We start from the raw sequence: 21,224 nt of genomic DNA on the forward strand, positions 1-21,224 counted from the left end.
GGGGCGCCTGCTCTACCACTAAGCCAATGACGCCCCAGAGTTGAAAGTATTTTAGACAAGAGGCTCTATTTTGAGTAATGAGTTTTAACAATTCAAGTATGATGTGACGTGTGGCGTCCTAATAGGGGTGGGAGATATAACAACTATGAGACAATATAAGTTTTCCAACTGTAAGACTTTGCCATACTGTTTATACTATGTAAACTGTTCTTTAATGTCTCCAGCAGGTTAATGAGGTAAATTTGTGCAACTTCGTAAGCAGAGCTAATTTTTTATACCATTTTTGTTGAGTTACTTTGATTTTGGCTAATCCACTGAATGACAATAACAACTACGCCAATCAGATTTTCTGTGTGGGTAATTTACCAATAAACAATTTCAATTATTTTCAGAAAAAAACCCAGCATCCTATGATGCATATCTATATTGTGATATTATGACAGATTTCATGACATACTATACTGTGACATTATTATCACATGCTATGACATTTTAAGACATTTTTCATGGAATGGTATATTGTAACATTTTTTATGACATACTTTACAAGGACATATTTATTTCATACTATGACATGTTTTACATTTTTCATGACATACTATACTATGACATTTTTATGACAGATTTCATGACGTACTGTACTATGACATTTTATTGAAATTTTCATGACATGCTGTACTATGACATTTAATTGAAATTTTCATGACATACTATACTATGACATTTTCATGACAGATTTCATGACATACTGTACTATGACATTTTATTGAAATTTTCATGACATACTATACTATGACATTTTTATGACAGATTTTATGACATACTATATTATACTATGACATTTTTTATGACAGATTTCATGACATACTTTACTATGACATTTTATTGAAATTTTTATGACACACTATACTGTGACATTTTTTTATGACAGATTTCATGACATACTGTACTATGACATTTTTATGACAGATTTCATGACATACTATACTATGACATTTTTTATGACAGATTTCATGACATACTGTACTATGACATTTTTACGACAGATTTTATGACATACTATACTATGACATTTTTATGACAGATTTTATGACATACTATACTATGACATTTTTATGACAGATTTCATGACATACTGTACTATGACATTTTATTGAAATTTTCATGACATACTATACTATGACATTTTTTGGACAGATTTTATGACATACTATACTATGACAATTTTTGGACTGATTTTATGACATACTATACTATGACATTTTTTGACAGATTTTATGACATACTATACTATGACATTTTTTATGACATTTCATGACGTACTATACTATGACTTTTTGACAGATTTTTATGACATACTATACTACGACATTTTTTGGACAGATTTTATGACATACTATACTATAACATTTTTTGGACAGATTTTATGACATACTATACTATGACATTTTTTGGACAGATTTTATGACATACTATACTATGACATTTTTTATGACAGATTTTATGACATACTATAACATTTTTTGACAGATTTTATGACATACTATACTATGACATTTTTTATGACAGATTTTATGACATTCTATACTATGACATTTTCTGGACAGATTTTATGATGTACTATACTATGATTTTTTCTGGACAGATTTTATGACATACTATACTATGATTTTTTTTTATGACAGATTTTATGACATACTATACTATGACATTTTTGGGACAGATTTTATGACATACTATACTATAACATTTTTTGACAGATTTTATGACATACTATACTATGACATTTTTTATGACAGTTTTTATGACATACTATACTATGACATTTTTTATGGCAGATTTTATGACATACTATACTATGACATTTTTCATGACAGATTTTATGACATACTGTACTATGACATTTTTTGACAGATTTTATGACATACTATACTATAACATGTTTTGACAGATTTTATGACATACTATACTATGACATTTTTATAATATTTTTATTTATTTTATTAAGACATTTTTAATGACATTTTCCCAACTTACTTTCCTATGATGTTCAAGGATTTTTGTTTATTATACTATGACATTTTATGATACTTGAGGGCATTTCTCATGACATAGTAAACTGATTAAATGAATAGTGACTTTTTATGTTTGTTTCATCAGCATATTATATTATGACATTTTTTTCATATGACATTGCATACTTTATTGTATGGCATACTATACAATAAAATCTTGCATAGCTCAGTTTAAGTCATAGTATTCAGGTAGTTGTGATGAATTAATAGTATGGATGCTGTAAATGACCACAGCGTGTGAAGCAGTCACCTGCAATGGCCGCTGTTCTGGTGCTGTTGGAAAACCCCCTGATGTGACAGTCGTTGAAATTGTACTTCTTCTTTGGAGGTCTTGTCATTGATAGGCCTCATGAGTGGTCAAGCAGGCATAACTACCGATATGGAGAAGGGTACGTGAGTGGAAACGAGGTTTGTGCACGTGTGCCCAGCTACACAATAATTGATATGTAAATCAGGCCCAGGCATAGATGCATCTTTATATGAATCTTTGCCTATGCACCGATTAAATTTGTGCAAACTTTTGTTAAGTGTTTTTGGAAAAATGTACATATTGAGCTACAAAATGTGAAACCTCAGCAAGTGGTGAAGTTTTTTGAACATTTCTATCACTTAATACTTTTTAAACCCCACAGACATTCTGGGTACCATCCAACATCAATTATGAGTACCTGATTTATTCTATATTCCTTGGATATCTTAAGAGGAATACTGACTCTCGATGTGCATCTTATATGTAGCTGACATGTTGTGGTGAACCTCTGTGGCAGATAAAATGTGACCGAGCAATTGATTGAAAAAAATCAGACGAGTACTTCTCACTTCTTGATTTATCAAAAAGCGTTTATTATTAATAGTCATAGTAATGTCACACAAATTCACAAGTGTTTAAGACATGTCTGGCTCAGTTTGGTGTGTGTGTCTGCAAGTATGTCTGTGTGAATTCTCTAAACAGTGCAGTTATAAATAAATGACCACAAAGAGAAGGAAAAGGGTAAGGTAATATTGCAACAGGAAAAATAGAATTCTCATTTTAAGAAGATAAACAGAAAAAAAAAGTTGTTCAAAAGAGAACATTTAGCACCATCTATCCCATTATCATATTTAACAGATATCATAAAATCATTAAAATCTTGTCTAAAAGCCCCCTACATAATAAAAAAAATTACCATTTCTCAAAACACTTTGGAAAAGTTTTTTTTTCCTTAATGAGCATACAAACACAGCATTCCATTAGTCATCTTCTCTACGTGAGCAGTGTGCCTATTGTCTACAGGAAAGGTGGTGTTATATTCAAGATAAAGATATCATTTAATATATATCAGGAGAAAAAGGCAGGAGTCATGAGAGGCAAGCACCAGAGAAACAGCAGCCTCCACTCCCGTGGACACACAACCCCCACATTTCAATTCTTACAGAGCAATCGGTCACTTTAAAAAATAAAGAGAAAAAAAAAATCGCAAACTTGTACAACCCTATTAAAAAAGGGAGAACATTGATATCCAATAAATAGAGGAAACATTTTAAATTAAATGTACAATGCAAAAAGAAAAAAAACATATCCAGGAAATACTAAGTCTGCATATTGGAACAAAACAATCAGAGGTACAACACACAAACACCAGATGGCAATGATTTTTTTCTTTCTTTTTTAAAGAGATAGTCCATACAGAGATGGAAGAAATGAACAAAAAGACCTGATGATAAGTGACAACTGAATATTAATCTCCAGAGGAAATAAAAGTATAATTCATACAAACACAAGATTTACAACACATACAAGAATCTTAAAGACAAAATGAAATCCCTCCCCCCAAAACAACCAAAGTCATTAAAACCCGTATGTTTTGAAGCATTCCAAACATTTGTATTTTTTTAAATTCTTAATGCTTTAGAAAAATGTTCATATCTCTATTATTAGTATTTTTCATTTTCTCTCTTTTCTAAATACAAGGCCAATGTGGTATATATCTAGGCTGATCTAGTTTAGAAAAAACAAAACAATAAATTATTTTTAAAAAAGACAGCACCCCACAAAAATTGCAAACAGCATGTACAAATTTCAGTATTCAAGACAACAACAGAAACAAGTTCTCTCTGGTACTGACAGAAACACACCATTGAAACCATTAACTACCCTCCGCAGTTTGTTCAATGGCAGCACCAACTGCCCCCTGGTTCTCAACTTCACCGTTGCCAGGGTGTCTGGTTGAAAGCACCATCTGAGAGTAAACTGGTATTTTATTGGCGGCTTGGTATTTCTTTTTGTAAACAGTAATGATGAGTAAACGTATTCAACTGGCTGTTCGGCAAGTATTAGCAGTAGTAGTAGTAGCAAAAATGATCTTAAATAATGAAAGGGTAAGTTGAAAACCAAAGTGAAACTGTCTTTTGTCCTGACTTGCAGGAGTTTTGGTTATGGCTGAGGAGACGCAGAAGGGGAGCTCTGTCACCGGGAGGAGGAGGCCTGGTGAGACAACACACAACAGAGATGATTAATTCATGTGTAAAGAAATGTATGTAAAAGTCAAAGTTTCACTGACAGCTGTTTCTACTTAAAGGCAGAAAGGAAAATCCAAATTCTTCGGGATGAATTGCACAACTAGCAACTATCAAGTCCTCAACAGCAGGAAAATTAGTACTCTTGAGGTAAGTGTCTACTCACCAGGCTGAAGGAGTCATATGTGTTCATGAGCTCCTCTATGCGGTACTGCTCCAGCACCACTACGTTGGTCAGGTTGGGGCTACGCTGACGTGCGCAGTCCTCACAGTGAACCACATACGTCTTCCTGCTGTTGTTCTCACTTGTCACAAACAACAAATTGAACACCTCCACCTGTAACAGAAGAGAGAACAAGTTAGGAAACAGTCAAGGTAGTTCCAGTTAAGAATTATGTGAAAACTTCCATGTAATCTGGAGATTGAGCATCAAACTCAGAGCCTGTTACCCTTTAGAGCAGTGGTTCCCAACCTTTTTTGTCCTGTGGTACCCCTTATCATGTTCCAAATGTGTTCATTTGTTTTGTTTAATAGAAGTGGATATTTCACAATTTCTTCATACAATTGAAATATTAATTTGGTCAAGTCTGAATTTGTACTACTACCACTTAAAGTGGCAGAAGCTGAACAATTCAAACATTTATTCATCACTCATTATGTAGATATATATCTTGTCAAATCAGTTGCCCTACTTTATCTTTCCAAGTACCCTCTGGCAACTGCAGAAGTACCACCTGGGGTACAGCGCCCTTGGTCGGGACTCGCCTCGTAAGAGTTTAATTCAACAGCTTGCACTCCAACAATAACCCAATTTCACGATCAAAATTGTGCACTTGAGGTTCCTCCGACTAAATTTAATTGATGCTTCGGTTTGTCACAAAACTGCTTAGCCATGTCCAACCTTCATAAGAAAACAACTTAATTTAATATGTATGTCGTTGAATTGTGTTGCATTGTACTGAGGTGTTCCTAATATTGAAGTGTAGACTAAAAATAAGAGAGACCTTGCTATATACAACTGAGCAACCCCAAAATCTAAAGCCTCCTATATGTATGTGGCTGGACAGTGGGGAAGTTGATCATGCTGTAGGAATGGTTAGAGAAGTCTTCATGGACATTTTGGTTGTGAAAGTGGGTCATTGTAACCACTGTATTAAGCTACAAACTTTTCCAAGCAGTTTGTTGATACTCAAAACCTCATTTGTCTGATAACTTCTCTTCCTTGGAGAGGTAGGAGAATATACTCAGTTTCCTGATTATAAGGTACCTATTTAAATCTAATCAACAGCCCTACAATAAATCTTAGCTTTGTGAAGATGTTCAGTTTTGGAGAGGTGTTGATTTAACTTCATGGTCATTGTGGTGCTGTTGAAGTGTGTAATCGCATACTGAGGTGTTTCTAATATGTTAGACACCTTCAGTGATGTAAATTTGGTAGAGAAATTGATTAGAAACACCTCAGTATAAAGCAATGCTGTTAAATCAGCATGTCTACCTGCCTGAGCATAGGATTTATTACAGGGCTAGGTGTACACAATAAACTGGCACCTGAGTGTGTCTGTGTTGAAGAGAGACATAATTTCATGGACGATGGACTGATGGCTACTCACGTCACACTCGTTGCAGTAGTAGGCTGGCTCGTCTTTGACCCGACTTTGATAGGAAATCTTCTTGCCGTCAGCCACCAGTTGGTCCCGCAGGATCTGGATGTGCTTCATGGACTGCAGCATGCAGTGTCTGGCAGAGAGGGAAAGAGACCAACATTAATGGTTGCTGTCTATGTTTAAAAGAATATATATTTCTTTGTACATGTATCATTGCAATAAACCCTATTTTCATTTTATTAATTGGAGAATAGTGCTGTAGACTTGTTATACTGAGATTTGTAGCAGGTCTATTCATTAGTTAAACCAGGTGTGTAAGAGTGGTTTGTCTCTACTCACTTGACCATCTTGTAGGTGTCCGGGTCAGTGATCTTGACAGTGCGGGCCACATTCCAGGACACATGAATCATGGGAACGATGGATTTGACCTTCTTCACTTCGTTCCACTCAAACCTCTCCAGGGCCAGCTGGTACTGGTAAGCTGCAGATGCACATGAAATAATGTTGAATACGGTCCTACAACATATTCTTGCTGTTGTTGAAGTAATCACTAGATGGCGCACTCCATACCATTAAGAGGTCCGACATTCCAGGCAATGTTGTTGCACCAGCCAACGGCCTGAACCCAGTGAACAGTTCCAGCGTTGATCCACACCAAGTCTCCAGGCCGCTGGATGAAGCGGTACACTGGGATGTTAGCGTTGTAGAGGTCCTCCAAAACTGGCCACCAGGACCCTGTCAGGTAGTCCACTCCATGCCTAAGCACATATGAAAGGTGTGGGGCTTAGCATCACAAATACACCCTTGCACTCTTACTTGTATTTAATATTGGTATACATTGGTTCATAATTTCACAATCTGAGGACAATAATAAAATGCCTAACAAGTAAATATAAACTGAACAATGTCAGCTTGCACTCTCAGATTTGTGTACTCACTTCTCACAGAAGTCACTGATGGCCTGCCAATAATTCTCATGGACGGAGAACCACTCACAGTCTCCAGGGCCGATGTTGATGTTTACCGAACAAAAGTTATTGTTCTCCTGGTGACCTGTTGAGGACATAATATCCTGTCATTTATATGCTAGTTTTTTATTTTAAAATTTACAAATTACAGATCTTAATTCAGATAGTAACTTGTGTTGCATATTGTTTTAAGCAAAGGTGTCTTCCATCCATTGTAGAGTGTCCTTTACCTGGTGTTCGGCTCCCTGGAACCTTCATGTAGAGCTGGACAGTGTTCATGCCAAGGATGGTGTGTCCGACATGGCTCAGCATGTTTCCACTTGATGCTACACGCATAAATGCTGGCAGCTTCTGCAGCTCCTGAAGCTGGGGCTTCCACCTGAACAGAGACCGCAGGTTAGAGCTGATCAACATTCATCTTCAGTGACATATGAAAATCTGCTTCATTGATATGTATGTATAAATGGTTGAAGTACATCAGAGCTTTGCTTGACACAATCATGCTGCTATATTGAGACTTGACCACTAGAGGGCAATGCAGCTTGTGGAAAAACATTTAGTGGTTTTCCAATGTTATGTAATGGTGACCACTATATTTTCCTACATTTGTCAGCATTGTTGTAGGGTGATATGTTGAAGTTACTCACCTCTTAGGATCTGAGAGGTCAATGTTGGTGCCAAACTTTATTATCTTCCCCACTTGCTTCTGCTCAGCACTGCGGAAAAGGAAAACATTTAAAGCTTTACTACAAATTGCAAAACCCTTGTGTGTGTTTTAGTAAATTCTGCACCTATGTAACAATATCCTTACCTGCTACTTTCTTTAGAGCTGTCCTTGATTGGGGTATCAGAACTACTGGATAGCTTCTTCTCCTTCTCATCTTCATCATCCTCGTCATCGCTGCCTTTCTCTTCCTGAAGACACAGATCGCAACATGTTTATCAGGTGGATCACAGCAAGAAAGCAGAAACATGGAAGTCGAACATCTAAAACCATTAAACTGAAATATACAGTGTATAGAAATGGAGGTTAACAGTATGACTGAGTGGCATTGGTATAACATATTTACCTGCAGACTCTCTTGGAAGCTGGAGGCCTGGTACTGGGCATACTTAGCGATGGTGGTGTGGGAGCGGCTGCTCTCGCAGGGCCATGTCTGGCCTGTCCCACTGGGGTCCCAGTTCTCATCAGCAGGCTGCTGCACCTGAGTCCTCACCTCCACCGCCTGCTCTGCATTGGCTTCCACCAGTGACTTTGTAGAAAACAGCCCCAGGTCTGAAAACAATGAGAGGGAACATTAGGCCCATGTGCATTACAACAAACTGATGCGCATACACAGTATATGTGTCTGTAACTATGGTTAGTAGCCAGATGCTTAAATTCACAGAAGAGCTTGCTTTGAGTTTAAAAGTAAATTAATTGAATGTATTAACAGTGACTGTAAGTGTGAACTTACTGAGTCGCAGAGATCCAGCCAGGCCTCTGATGACCGTAACAGGATTCTTGGGGTCTGTACAGAACTGCAGCAGGACGGGGGAGAAGGCATCTCTCTTACTCTCCAACTACAGAGAGGAAAAATCATGTCAGTGCACAGTAACACCATCTGCTTAGGCTTGTTTGTTGTCATGGACAATGACCACAAGAGGGCAGCACAGGCATGTAAAAGCATATTGTGTATATAAATCCCACTGTCTATAGTGAAGACTACATATTTATTAAACAAACTTTATGCTTTACAGAACCTCCCTGCCTTTCTTTGTGGATTCATTTATCCTCATACTTTTGACTGTTGACTTTCTATTAATCATGTATAATAAAGAATGACACCTTCATCTAATTCAAGACTGACAGAAAGCCATGATCTGAAATGTAGTGGACATAGTGACGTACATAGATGCTGGGTGTAGGCGGGTTGAGTTTTTCTCTGGGAATGGGTTCCTCTGTGGTCATGATGGGCTTGACAGAGAAGGCTGGGAGCAGGAATGATTCTTTAAACTTCCCTTTCACTCTGGCCCCCCTACAACAGAAAAAAGAGTTTTGAGAGACACAAACATGAAGAAAGGAAACATGTTTCTTTAAATACTGCTCTGCACATAAGCTACCTGATGGTTCACTTCTTTTTGCTCAGCACAGATAGACTATTCTTACCTCAATGTAATTTGCTTTTACACTGGTAATAAAATATCTAACATTTGGATTAAAGTTCACCAATGAACCCCTGAAAAGCCTAGTAAAATGTCACATTAAATGAAAAAGAAAAAAAACTCTACAGTGCACTTACTTGCAGGACCTGATGATTTCACTGGCAGTGTTCTTAATGGAGATATCCTCCAATGGGATCCTCTTCTCCTCTACCTCAGACGCGATGAATGTCTCCCTGTCCCCGCTCTCCACTTTGATAAGGCGAATCTTCAGCTCTTTGGGTGGCCCATCTGACAGAGCCTTCAGTTTCATGAAGTCCGTTGAAACCAATGAAGAGCTAGATTCAGAGCCTTTTTTGTCACCAGGGGATCTTTCTCCAGAACTTCTCGAGGTCCATTCTGCGTGCTCACCTTCATTGGTAGAGCTGGCACCGGATGCTTCCTTGCGTTTCTTTTTATCTGTTTCATAATGACTCCGATTCTTCTCAGGCCCCTCTTTGCTCTGAAGATTGAGGTCACCAAGAATTCTGCGATCCTTCTTCTCCTTATGGCTCTTGCCATCCTTGTGCCGCTTGTGGCTGGAACTGGAATGAGTGGAAGAAGATGATGAGGAGGAAGAAGAGGAGAAGGCCAACTCCTCCCTCTTTTCTCTATGCTTCTTCTTTTCTTTCCTGTCTTCATGCTTCCTGCTGCTACTGTGGCTGTGACCATGCTTCCTCTTCTTATCTTTCTCCCTCTCTTTATCTCTGTGCCTGCTTTTCTCTCTGTGTTCCTTTACTTTCTCAGGTTTATGCCTGTCCTCCATTTTCACATGACCATCAGATTTATCAAGGGAGTTCTTATTTGGAAGTGACTGTCGACTAAGCATGACCTCGCAGCTTTTGCCCAACTCTGCCAGAGAAGACTCAGAGATGGTGGTCAACAGCCGCTCCTCCTTGACCACCTTAATAGGGCTTATGGTAGAAATACTCTCCTTTTTGATCAAGTTCATTCTGTCCTCTGTGTCTCCGTCATCTCTCCAGACATCAGTGTCCTCTATTTTCAGTTTCTTGTCTTCCAGCAGAGGAGGAGGGGAGGATTTCAGAGGTGGAACAGCTGGACTGAATGGTGGATTGGTTGAATCTGATGTGGGAGAATTGCCCTGCTGCTGGCGGCAGATATCGGGGCCCAGTGACAGTGAGGAGGAATATTTGACACCAACCAGAGCTGATGGAGGGGGTCTTCCAAAAGGCCCACCACGATAAGCATACTTCTGACTCTCTAGGACAGTTGCTAGGGACTTGAACATGCTGTTTACACCTGTTTGGTGAAGGTGGGGTCTTTGAGGTGGTGGAGAACAAGATGGTGTCTCAGAGTCCTCATCTTCATCGTCCTCATCAGCCTCACTTTTAGTCTGTTCAGGGAGGCCGTATAGTTTGGCCAGGTCACTGTGGCGGTAATTGGTGTTCCCCACTCCCATGTCCATGGACCGTTTAGGGTTGAGAGGTACATTTGGAGATGGTTTAAGGTAGTCCTCATCCTCCTCATTGAGAGAAGATGTTCGACTGCAAGGGGATGCCAGAGAGCCTTGGCGACTGAGCACAGGAGGGCTTGCGTGTGGATTGGATCCGAAGTCTTCCTGGTTGGGCTGATGCTTCGTTGCTGGAATGAGGTCTGGAGCACACAAGTAGCTCTTGATAGGCTGGACACTAGGAGTAAAGTTATCAAGACCCGAGGACCCAGTCTTTTCACTGTTATACATCTCCTCTTCCTTTTTGATGGATTCATCCAGCATGGCCATAATGTTAGCAAGACCATCGGGGAGCAGTGTGGACATCTCAGATGGCTCTTCCTCAAACTGGGCAGAGTCAGCGCCACAGCTGCTGGCCCTTTCCAAACCACCTCCTGTCACGTGCTTGTTGAGGATTCCCGTCATGGAGCTGGAGGTGGAGGACAAAGGTGGTGGTGGAAGGTTTTCTCTGGGAAAAGCCTGATAAAGTTTGGGGGGCTCTCTAAGTGCCAAGGCAGGGAGTGAGTGTTGGCTGCTGTCTCTCTCCCTGGTCTTTGGGTCTTTGGATTGGATGGGTGCGGCTTGCATTGCCGGGGGCTTGTTGGGGTATACCGACTGGTTCATCCCTGAGGTATTGTGTGTTGATGAGGGACTGAATGTCGTTCCGCCATTGTTGCTCCACATCTCCCTCTGCCTCTGCTTTTCTCTGGCATACTCAGTCTGAGGTGTAAGTGGGGGTGGCCGCAGCCTTTCTACAGGAGTAGTGGCGGTGGGTGTCTGGCCTGGTGGACAGGGGAGTACACCACCGCGGCTCAGCCAGGGGTAAGGGGGTGAAGCCTGGGAGCTGGGGGGCGATGGACCTGAGGGAGGTGCAGCAACAGAAGAGAGGCGAGGAGGTGGGGGTGTGTTGTCAGAGAGCAGTCTCTCTAGATTTTCAATCGCGGTCTGCTCTTTGCCTTTTGTACTGCACAGTTCCTCCTCCCTCTTCCGCGCCAATCTCTTTTTCTCCTCCTCTTTCCTCTCCAGCTCTCTTTGTTTTTTCTTTTCTTCCTCCCGTCTCTCCAGTTCTCTCTTCTTTCTCTCCTGCTCCTGCCTCTCTGCTTCTCTCCTCTTCTTCTCCTCCTCTTGCCTCTCCCACTCTCTCCTCTTTCTTTCCCGCTCCTTTTTCTCCCATTCTCTCTTTTTCCTCTCCTCTTCCTGCTTCTCCCATTCTCTCTTTTTCCTCTCCTCTTCCTGCTTCTCCCATTCCCTCTTTTTTCTCTCCTCCTCCAGTCTCTCAGCTTCTCTCCTCCTCCTCTCCTCTTCTTGCCTCCTCTTTCTCTCCTGCTCTTGCCTCTCCCATTCTCTCCTTCTCCTCTCCTCCTCCTGTCGGTCCAGTTCTCTCTTCTTCCTCTCCTCTTCCTTCTTCTCCAGCTCTTTCCTTTTTCTCTCCTCATCTCGCTTTTGTCTCATCTCCCATTCTTTCTTCTGCCTCTCCTCTTCTCTCATTTTTCTCTCTTGCTCCTCTCTGTCCCTCTTTCTTCTTTCTTCAGCTTGCATGTGACCCTCCAGCTCTGCATCAAGCTTGTCTAAAGCCTCTTCAATGGACTGAGGGACAGAGGTCGGAGCTGGCGCACAAATCTGTGACTTAGAGTATGACTGAATTGAAGCAAATTCTGACCGATGACCCTGTCTGGAGGAGAGGGCTGGATTGGATGGCTGACGTGCTGTACTGACAGTGGAGTGCGGTGCTGGGCAGTATGCAGTAGGAGAGATAGGAAGATGATTTGAAACTCTGCTTGTAATCACACTGTCCCCTGCCCTCTGGTGCCCTGAGGAGAACAAAGAAGGTGGTGAGGAAAACGCAGGAGGTTGCTCCACTTCAGCGTGTTCATAGTATGACATCTTCCCCTTCACAGGCCGGGATTTTGTTGGCCCCTGTTGTTGAGGTCTGGGTGGCTCCGGGTGGCGAGGCAGGCTGGCAGTGGCAGTTTGGCCTCTCTGACATCCTGGCTGCAGCAGAGCATCCAGCTGAGAGGTGGGGCTAGTGACGCTGTGCATAGAGGTTTGGGGTACTGGCTCTGTTCCTCTATGCCAACTGCTATTACTGCTGCCATTGTTTACAGGGCAACCAGCAGAGGGTCGTGTTGTCACCGTGGAGACACCAGCCATAGTTACACTTGTAGAGCTGCTGCTGTTGCTATAGCCACCAATAGAGCAAGACGCTTGGGATATGGGAAGATTGGCGGTGATGACAGGTGTTCGAGTGGAGTTGGTTGGGGGCAGAGGAGGGCTGACATGATGGTGGTGCTGGGAAGGTCCAGGAACCCGACTATCTACCACCTGATTGTGGCTCTGCTGGCGCTGAGGTAGCAGTCCTGGAGGCCTGTAGATGCCTGACTCCTGAAGTGACACACACACACAGCAATTTTCACTTAACAAATGTAACAATGATCACTAATTTAAAAACTGCAGCTGGGTCCACGGATTAATTGTAACCTGTTCATTTCAGAGTAAAAACACCTGCCATGCCAAATGAGCACAGCACTCAGAACTTCATTAAACATGGTACAACTGAGCTGCTACATGAATGACTTATACTCACTAGGGAGTGACTGCTAGGCCTGCTCTGGTATCTCCAGGCCTCAGGGGGCCCACTTTGCAGTTGCTGAGGTACTGATGTGCTGCTGGCAGGAGGAGGTGGTGGAGGAGGAGGGGGACCCTGGTGCCCCAGCCCTGGATGAGGCTGGAAGTGGTTGTAAGGCACACTGCTGCTGCTGTTGTTGTTGTTGCTGGTTGCAGGAGGGTTTGCTGGTGACGATTGGGCGCGTGGGTGTTGATCTCTGTCTTCCCTGGTTGGGGTAGATGCCGTGTTAGAGGTAGCTTGGCTGCCACCTTGGCCCCCAGTGAGAGGGCCTCTCTGGTTCGGAGGACCACGAGGCTCCACGGCCTGGCAGGGTGGAGCTAGCCTCAGTTTGGAGCTGGGGCTGGGGTAGGAGGAGTGAGGCGACTGCTGGTTTACAGCCTGAGGTTGGAACGCGTCTTTCTGGAGCTGAGGAGCACATCCCTGGTTGTAGCTTCCCGGAGAGGAGTTTGGTGGAGGGGAGAGGTTTGAAGGGGTGGAAGAGGCAGGAGAGGACTTTTGGGCGTAGCTACCCATTCCTTGTTTGTTGGTTTCCTGTTATGATACAGAGGATGATTAGAGTAATATTAAACTAACAAAGGACCTGATCACTGCTGCACTTAAAAGAAAAGCAAATCAATTTTGGGCACAGTGTTATTTACAGCACAGCTAACAATACTTTCTGTTGGGTTCAGACAGCTAATTGAATCAGTACATCTTTATGGCTCCACTCAACCCAGTAAAGCTTTTCCCGGTGATTGCAGTCAATAGTAAAATATTAACCCTTGGCTTCAAGTACAATTTCTTTAATGTAGGATATTTTCTTACTGTTCTGAGCTGGAACTCCTGTGATGGCAGGTTCTTGCGGTCAGAAGTCTGAGGCTGCCAAGGGGTGCTGTTGTTCTTGTGAAGGGGGTTCCAGAAGGCAGCTTTTGGAGGGAGGTGGTGGACTGATGACTGGTGCTGAGATAAAGACTGGCCAGGAAAACGCTGCAGCCCAGGATGGGATACCTGCACAGGGAGTGGGATATTACACTGTTTACTACTCAAAGGTCTGTAGAAAAAATCTAGAATTGAGGTTACTAATTGCCACTCATGGTGGCTGTTTTGGTAAAACATGCCTGATCTGAACTCTTTTTCCTCTTGCTGGGGCTGGGACAGTCCTCTGCAGCTGGGCGGGAGGACAGGTGCATGGATGGTGGAGGAGTGTGCTGGATTACAGAGTGCTCTCCCAATGGAGGGCCCGGTCTCTTCAGCTGACCCCCTGACATCTTCCCTGGGTAGCCTCTCTGCTGTGAACAGAAAAATGAAAGGATCAGTGTTGTGGCAGATGAAGACAACCAGTGCAACTATTGCAGTGTCAGTTCGAAACATTCCTTTGCTGAAATATTGAACCAAAGCTTGCTGACAGTGGCTTTGAATGGAGTGTATCTTTCATCTGTCTGGTTGCAGCAGAAGTGACAGCCAGAACAGAGATTGTTCTATGTCTATATGGATGATGAAACATGATCATAGCCAATTAGAGAGCTCCTACCGGGTGCACCTGAGCCCACATCTCATCTCCCAGCAATGGTGGACCCCGGGGAACATGTTGCTCCTGAGGACCCCCAAACTAAAGCAGACAGTAAAGACAACACAAAAAATCATGCACCAAGAGTCATTTTTTAAATCTGTGAAAGCTCTGATACATAAATCTACCAGGAAATAGCTTGTAGCATTGTTACTCACCTTCAGCAGTTGGTTTGGCCTGCTGGGGGGGAGATGGGGGTTGGGGGGAGGGCCACCGCTGCCTGCATAGCCTCCATTATGGAGACGAAGTGAGTGTTCATTGGGCAGTGGCACAACAGGATGTCCTTGAGGCGGGAGGTGGGATTCATACAGCTGACCTAGTTGCTCCCATGCTCTGTGGGGAGGTGGAGGGTGAAGATGATGATGAGGAGGAGGCGGTGGTCTCTGCTGTTCCCTCTGCAGACCTGGTAATATTGGCTGTGGGAGCTCAAGCTTCTCACCTCCACGCATGGGCCTGGGCAGCCAAAAAACACAAAAGGGTTAAACAATATTACAACACAAACAAACAACTAAATTATACCACAAGCTTATCTCATTTTCTGTAAATGCTGCTGCTTTCTAAATGTAGTTCTTTCACTGTGCATTGTGTGCATGACTTACCCATTACTAAAGAATTTACTGGGATGGTTCAGTCCGCCCATAGGACCAGGAGGTAGATGGGAAAGGAGCTGGTGTTGGTTCATTCCAGGCGAACACCTGACAGGACACAGTACAGTCCAACAAAAATAAGTACATTTGAGCTTTTACTTCAGTTGTGCTGTAAAAACATGGCACTCAAAATTACTGAGCTGACAGATTGAAGGTAACAAAAAGGTTAAAAGTTTGTGTGTATGTGTTGTCATGGCCACAGACCTGGCAGGTGGCTGCCAGGCGCGGCCGCCCACGGGAGCCCATGGTCCCCGGTTGAGTCCGTCCAGAGGGAAGGAATCCCGTGTGCCACGCCCGCCAAACTGCTCTACTGCGTGATGCATCCAGCCTGTAGATGTTAGCAATACACTCATGTAGTTTACTCACAAAACCAATGTGGACTAACGCAGCATAATAAGTTTTTTTGATTTATTTGAAGCTTCTCATTAAATATCTCAACAAACAGAAAATAGAATCGGCCCATGTGTTACTGTTAACACAGTGCCAAGATCTTCTAAATAATATGGCAACCATGGCGGATTTGTGGTTAAAATAGCAGACTTCTCATTATGCAACGAACACCAGGGTTCAACAGATTACTTTAAAAATCTATTGCACTACAATCACTAGTTTGCCCATCAAAATCACAGACTGTAGCTGAGACTCAGAAATGTAATTACGTTAACATTTTGTTATCTCTCCTGCAATTTATATATAGCAGTATAAGAGGTCATTTATTTGAAACTGCATGCTTTCACTTAAACATATTTCCATATGTACTGCCACACATTTCGACGAAGGGCTGGTACTGACTCTTTTAAAGGTAATATAACAGCAGTCTGTACTTTGAACACGTCTGTCATTAAAGGGAATTAGAGAGCTCCTACTCACCAGACTAGCTGTGTCTGTGAAGCCCTCCACTGCAGCACAGAGAGGGCCTCACTCCAACACTGAGAATATCTGTACTGTGCGACTCCTCTGTTTTTAGCACCAAGAACCCAAAAGCCTGTTAGCTACAGAGAGAGAGAGAGAGAGAGAGAGACAGAGAGAGGGGAAGAACAGGAGAGCCACTATGAGAACCAGGGAGACAGAGACACACTGAAAAGTCAATAAATGCCAGTGGGCTCTCTATTATATAGGCTAGTTGGTGCGTGTATGTGTGTGAGTTGGAGAGCCTGCCAGCAGAGATGGGAGGGTGTAAATAGAATATAGGACAGGCGAGAGCTTAATGTGACTGCAGAGGCAACCTGAATTAAACTCATTATTCACATCTAATTCTCACAACTGAAAGTTCCTCTGATTTTGTTCTAGTTTGGATTTTCCCCCAAGCAGCATCAGAATAACTGAAATTTGTTTGAAGTTTTAAATCATGATGGATGTCTTTGTCTGTGGCTGGCTGCTATGAGTCAGTTAGCCTGTAGGAGGCGCCAGTAAGCCAGTGGGTTCAGAGCAGGATTATTACTGAGGCCCAGATGGCTCAGTGGGGAGCTCACCTATGAGGACAGACCTGGGGTTACTGTAATCCTTACCATGGGCCTCCTGATAACAAGAGACAGAGGGAAAGACTGAGAGTGAGAGGCCTTGGTCACATGCCAAGTGTGTCTGTGTGAGTGTGTGTGCTGTTGGAAGCAGTGCCAAGTGTGCAAGCTGCATGGCCGTGTCAGGCTTGTGCTGATTTAGTGCATGTGAGAGAGAGAGAATAGTGTGCTCTCTTAAGTGGATGATTGTGTGTGTGCTGCAGCACTCTGAAGGGTGTGTGTGTGTATTAAGTGTGCATGAATGTGCATGCCCGGTGGATACACTAAGGTTTAATCTCATTACGGCAGGCGTGATGGAGAGGGAGAGGGGGGCAGCAGCGACAGACGGTCTGAACAGGATGGAAGGATAGATTAAGGAGAAAAGATGGAGATGGAGGGAAGGGATGGAGGGAGGTGGAGTGGAGTGGAGAGGAGGAACGGTGCCATGAAAACGCCCACACACCTTCCCACACACACACACACACACACACACACACACACACACACGCACACAAACACACATGCACAGAGACAACACAAAGGAAAGCGGTTGAGGGGAAAACACATAAAAGAAGCTGAGAGATAACTCCCTCCCTTCCCTGCTTTCTGAAACACCACACTCTCTCTCTCTCTCTCTCTCTCTCTCACACACACACACACACACACACACACACAATACAAAAGACAGAAGGTGTCAAGATACAAAGAAGTCCGTGTTTCAAAGTATCTCGATTCAAAAAAGACAACAAAAGAGATCCCTGACAAAACCTGAGAGGGATGTATTTGCACCTACACATTCACCACTGCTGTTAAAAACTAGTGTTAACAGACACATACTTGAAAATGTAACAGATAAAATCACTTAAAATCCTACTTTTTTGATCTGATAAGTGGTTGACTTTAAATTGTATTATCAAGAAACAGCATTATCCCACCTAAATGTCTGGATTACTTAACCCTTGTTGGGACAGTTTAAAGGTGACAAGATCATTCGGCAAGTATTTTCGATTCCAATCAAGCTGTTCAATGGCAAGAAAATTTAAACATAACCTGTGTGTACATGGCTGTTACTTCACAACCAATGCATTACACATAGCTTGTCACTTATAGCTTAAAATGTAATGATAATATTTTGAACTATCATGTATTATGCATTAGTTGGAGAGTAAGAGACATGCACACACAGGTTATGATTCATTTCTCTTGCTCAGCACAGCAATCTTCCACCAGTTTTCCTAAATTAGCTCTGGTTATACGCAGTCCTTCCTCCCACCAGTTCCTCTTCTATGCCTTTCTTCCTCCCACCAACTCTGGATCGCTCTGTCTCTATTTAAAGCCCAGAAGGAGATATTTCAATCGTTGTACACTTTTAGCTTGTCAGGAGTGGTGCTATACAGTGACACACGCACGCACGCACGCACGCACGCACGCACGCACACACCACGCTCTCTATCTTTTCCCTCTTGACACACAGGGATCATCATCCACCAGGCTCTGCTGCCATGTAAAGATAGGCTGGCGATAACTGTCAAAGCTGCACACAACACGTTTTGAGACAAACACACTCATGCTGAGCGTACCTTTTAGAGTAGCACCAAGTTATTGATTCACAGTTGTGTTGTGTCTCAGCTTCGGCTGCCAATCATCTCTCTGGGGTCTCCTCAACCCTGAAAGACAGAGAAGACAAAAACATTCATGTCGAGCTGTCATAAAAACAACAGGAAACCAGGCTAAACACGAAACTCAGAGTTATGAGTATATATGAAGCCTCAAAGCATGTGATATGATTCAGGGCTTAGGGTGCTTTCAATATGAACTGACAACCTCTTTGTCCTGCTACTTCTCTTTTCTAACTTTCTCGACAGAGAATCGTCACCAAACCCTCCCGGTTTCCTGAAGTCTGAGGTGACGCCTGGTTTCACAGCAGTGTGGAAAACTTGAGGGTGGCTCAGAGGCGAAGGGGTAAATCAGCAGGGAGGCCGACACAGTTGGAGCGAGAGGGGTTCTTGTTCGCTCGCTCCCTCTTTCTCTTCTCACACAGACACAATGGTGAGACTAACTGTCCAGCTTAACAGGAGAGCAGACACACAAACAAGGCTGATCTCGCTCTAACAGGAAGAGCCAGGCCAGCTAAGTCAACTATCACATGTGAAAGAGTAGTGCTGGGGAAACATAGTAAAATAATAAAACACACGGCCTAATGGAGAAAGAAGAGAGTCAGTCTGAAATAAGTAAAAAAGGCCCAGTTGTGACTACTGAGTGCAAACAGGGACACAGTAAAGAGGTTGTAATTACCACTTTTATACAGGGTGTGTGTTTATGTCTGTTCTGACCAAACAGTCGTCTATTCCAGTTGCTACCCAGGCTATCACATTGCTCACAGCCACTCTACCAGCACAGTGTGAGAAACTCAGTACTCCGAAACCAGATAGTGTACACAGACGGCAGACAGTATTACATACCAGCTCGGGTTCTATCAGATGATACCAAAGTGATAAGTGGTTATACCAGCTATGACTTGCTGCTAACTGCTCTATGTGGATGGAAAAAACAGTGAGAGTGTGTGCGCACCAGCATGTCATTTTTCGGGGAACCCCCGATGACTCAGCGCCCTGGAATAGGGCTTACCCCGAACCGCTGGCCCTAAACTCCGCCCTCCTGGGACACCACTTACAGTCAGGTGACCGGGGGCGTGTTTCTGCACCGCCACAGATGTGACAACAGTGGGAATTTCTCGGACTTTGTGATGTCATTTCTGCTTCCTATGCAGTGTGCCGCATGGGTTGGTTGTGTATGTGTGTGTATGTGTGTTTAGAGAGACAAACAGGATGTGATGACAAGCTGCAGGGGGGATTTCACGGCCGAAAGAAGAATCAAAACTGATAAAAACGTTGAAGAGAAATGATGCGGCAAATTCTGCGAACATGTGGATCAATCTGTTGATCTGGTTGTTTTATAAATCCGGAGTAATTTAAAAAAAATTTCACTGCTGAGCAAATATTCAGCTTCAGTGACACTCTATGTTGAAAGTAGTGAAGTGTGATCGCTTTATGCTGTCACTTTTACCTCAATTTAACCACAACAAGCTGTAATGTTCCTCCACACAGCTGAGTACAGTGAGTGAAGTCGAAGTAATTTCAAGTCCTTAGCTACTGTGTGCAGCTGATATGTTTATCAATTTCTATCAAACAGATGACGCAATTCAATGTTACATAAAAAATTCCCCCCACAGAACATGTTCAAGTGAACCCCCCCCCTTGACTTAAGACATCAAAGCGCAGTTCCTGTCAACACCCTCGTTGTTGTAGTTACATGAGTTAGCTGTTGTCCTGGCAACATCAACTATCAGCTGGGAGGCGTGGCCAAGCAGGAAGCTTTGGCAAAGAGACAAAGCTGTGCCAACCGTCATCAAACACACCAACCTGAAAGCTAAAGAAGAAAATAAAGAAGCTCTGTTGAATACGCTGCGGCATCTAACAAAGAAACACACAAACAAAGCAAAATTAAGATGTTCAGATGATGTCTGTCTCTGTGCAGTAGCCTTATTTTATTCGCCCTTGCCCTTCCCTGCCAACCACTGGCCTTCTCTGGTCCCCAGCCAGACAACCACACTGAGGCCATGAGAGGAAAATAGACCGGAGACCAAGGGAGGCAGTACACTGCAAAAAATATCCATCAGTAAGAAAAATCTACTTTCCTACACTGTGACACTTGAAAAACCAAAATCCTGAATGATTTGTGGAGCTGGAGATTTGACTAACTGCAGCACAGTGGTGTTAATCAATATTAACTGAGACAGACAGCTTACACTGAGAGTGCTAGAGTGACATTATGAAGAACCACAGAGGATGAGACCACTGACAGTTAAAAGCTTGAAGGGTGATGGCAGGCAGCTGGAGAGTGTTACTGTCCTAGTAAAGTCACTGTAGAGTCCGTCTGATAGGAGACGACCAGATAAGGCTAGAGAAGTTGCTGATAACAGAAAACAGAGCGGGAGGAAAGTTCTGGCAGCAGTTAGTCCCTGGCCAAGGATGACGGAAAGGCCATGCATGGTCTTGTCTCTCTCCCTCCCTTTCTCTCTCTCCCTCTGTCTTGTTTTGTCCTCCCTCACCCTCTCTAGTCCATTTGGCCATTA

General features: G+C 43.0%; 1 protein-coding gene across 5 annotated transcripts in view; it reads right to left on the minus strand.

Annotated features, from left to right (window-relative positions):
- Positions 1 to 2,894: 2,894 nt before the first annotated feature.
- Positions 2,895 to 21,224, minus strand: part of kdm6ba (lysine (K)-specific demethylase 6B, a) — a 54,011-nt gene continuing 35,681 nt past the window's right edge. For 2 of the 5 annotated variants that reach the window (XM_050067011.1, XM_050067012.1), the window contains 22 exons: positions 18,670 to 18,756; positions 16,464 to 16,585; positions 15,798 to 15,921; positions 15,546 to 15,641; positions 15,105 to 15,399; positions 14,911 to 14,988; positions 14,498 to 14,668; positions 14,205 to 14,387; positions 13,359 to 13,931; positions 9,426 to 13,156; positions 9,035 to 9,161; positions 8,601 to 8,706; positions 8,214 to 8,419; positions 7,955 to 8,058; positions 7,791 to 7,859; positions 7,374 to 7,522; positions 7,114 to 7,228; positions 6,746 to 6,933; positions 6,515 to 6,656; positions 6,182 to 6,308; positions 4,738 to 4,908; positions 2,895 to 4,539 (listed from right to left, as the gene is read on the minus strand). In XM_050067011.1, coding sequence (XP_049922968.1) covers positions 4,522 to 4,539; positions 4,738 to 4,908; positions 6,182 to 6,308; positions 6,515 to 6,656; positions 6,746 to 6,933; positions 7,114 to 7,228; positions 7,374 to 7,522; positions 7,791 to 7,859; positions 7,955 to 8,058; positions 8,214 to 8,419; positions 8,601 to 8,706; positions 9,035 to 9,161; positions 9,426 to 13,156; positions 13,359 to 13,931; positions 14,205 to 14,387; positions 14,498 to 14,668; positions 14,911 to 14,988; positions 15,105 to 15,399; positions 15,546 to 15,641; positions 15,798 to 15,916 — 6,768 coding nt within the window. In that variant the 5' untranslated portion in view covers positions 15,917 to 15,921; positions 16,464 to 16,585; positions 18,670 to 18,756 and the 3' untranslated portion in view covers positions 2,895 to 4,521. The remainder of the gene's footprint in view (positions 4,540 to 4,737; positions 4,909 to 6,181; positions 6,309 to 6,514; positions 6,657 to 6,745; positions 6,934 to 7,113; positions 7,229 to 7,373; positions 7,523 to 7,790; positions 7,860 to 7,954; positions 8,059 to 8,213; positions 8,420 to 8,600; positions 8,707 to 9,034; positions 9,162 to 9,425; positions 13,157 to 13,358; positions 13,932 to 14,204; positions 14,388 to 14,497; positions 14,669 to 14,910; positions 14,989 to 15,104; positions 15,400 to 15,545; positions 15,642 to 15,797; positions 15,922 to 16,463; positions 16,586 to 18,669; positions 18,757 to 21,224) is intronic. The other 3 variants (XM_050067014.1, XM_050067015.1, XM_050067016.1) reach the window with 2 other exon arrangements.

This window comes from Epinephelus moara, chromosome 17 (genome assembly GCF_006386435.1).
Source record: "Epinephelus moara isolate mb chromosome 17, YSFRI_EMoa_1.0, whole genome shotgun sequence".
Taxonomy (NCBI): domain Eukaryota; kingdom Metazoa; phylum Chordata; class Actinopteri; order Perciformes; family Serranidae; genus Epinephelus; species Epinephelus moara.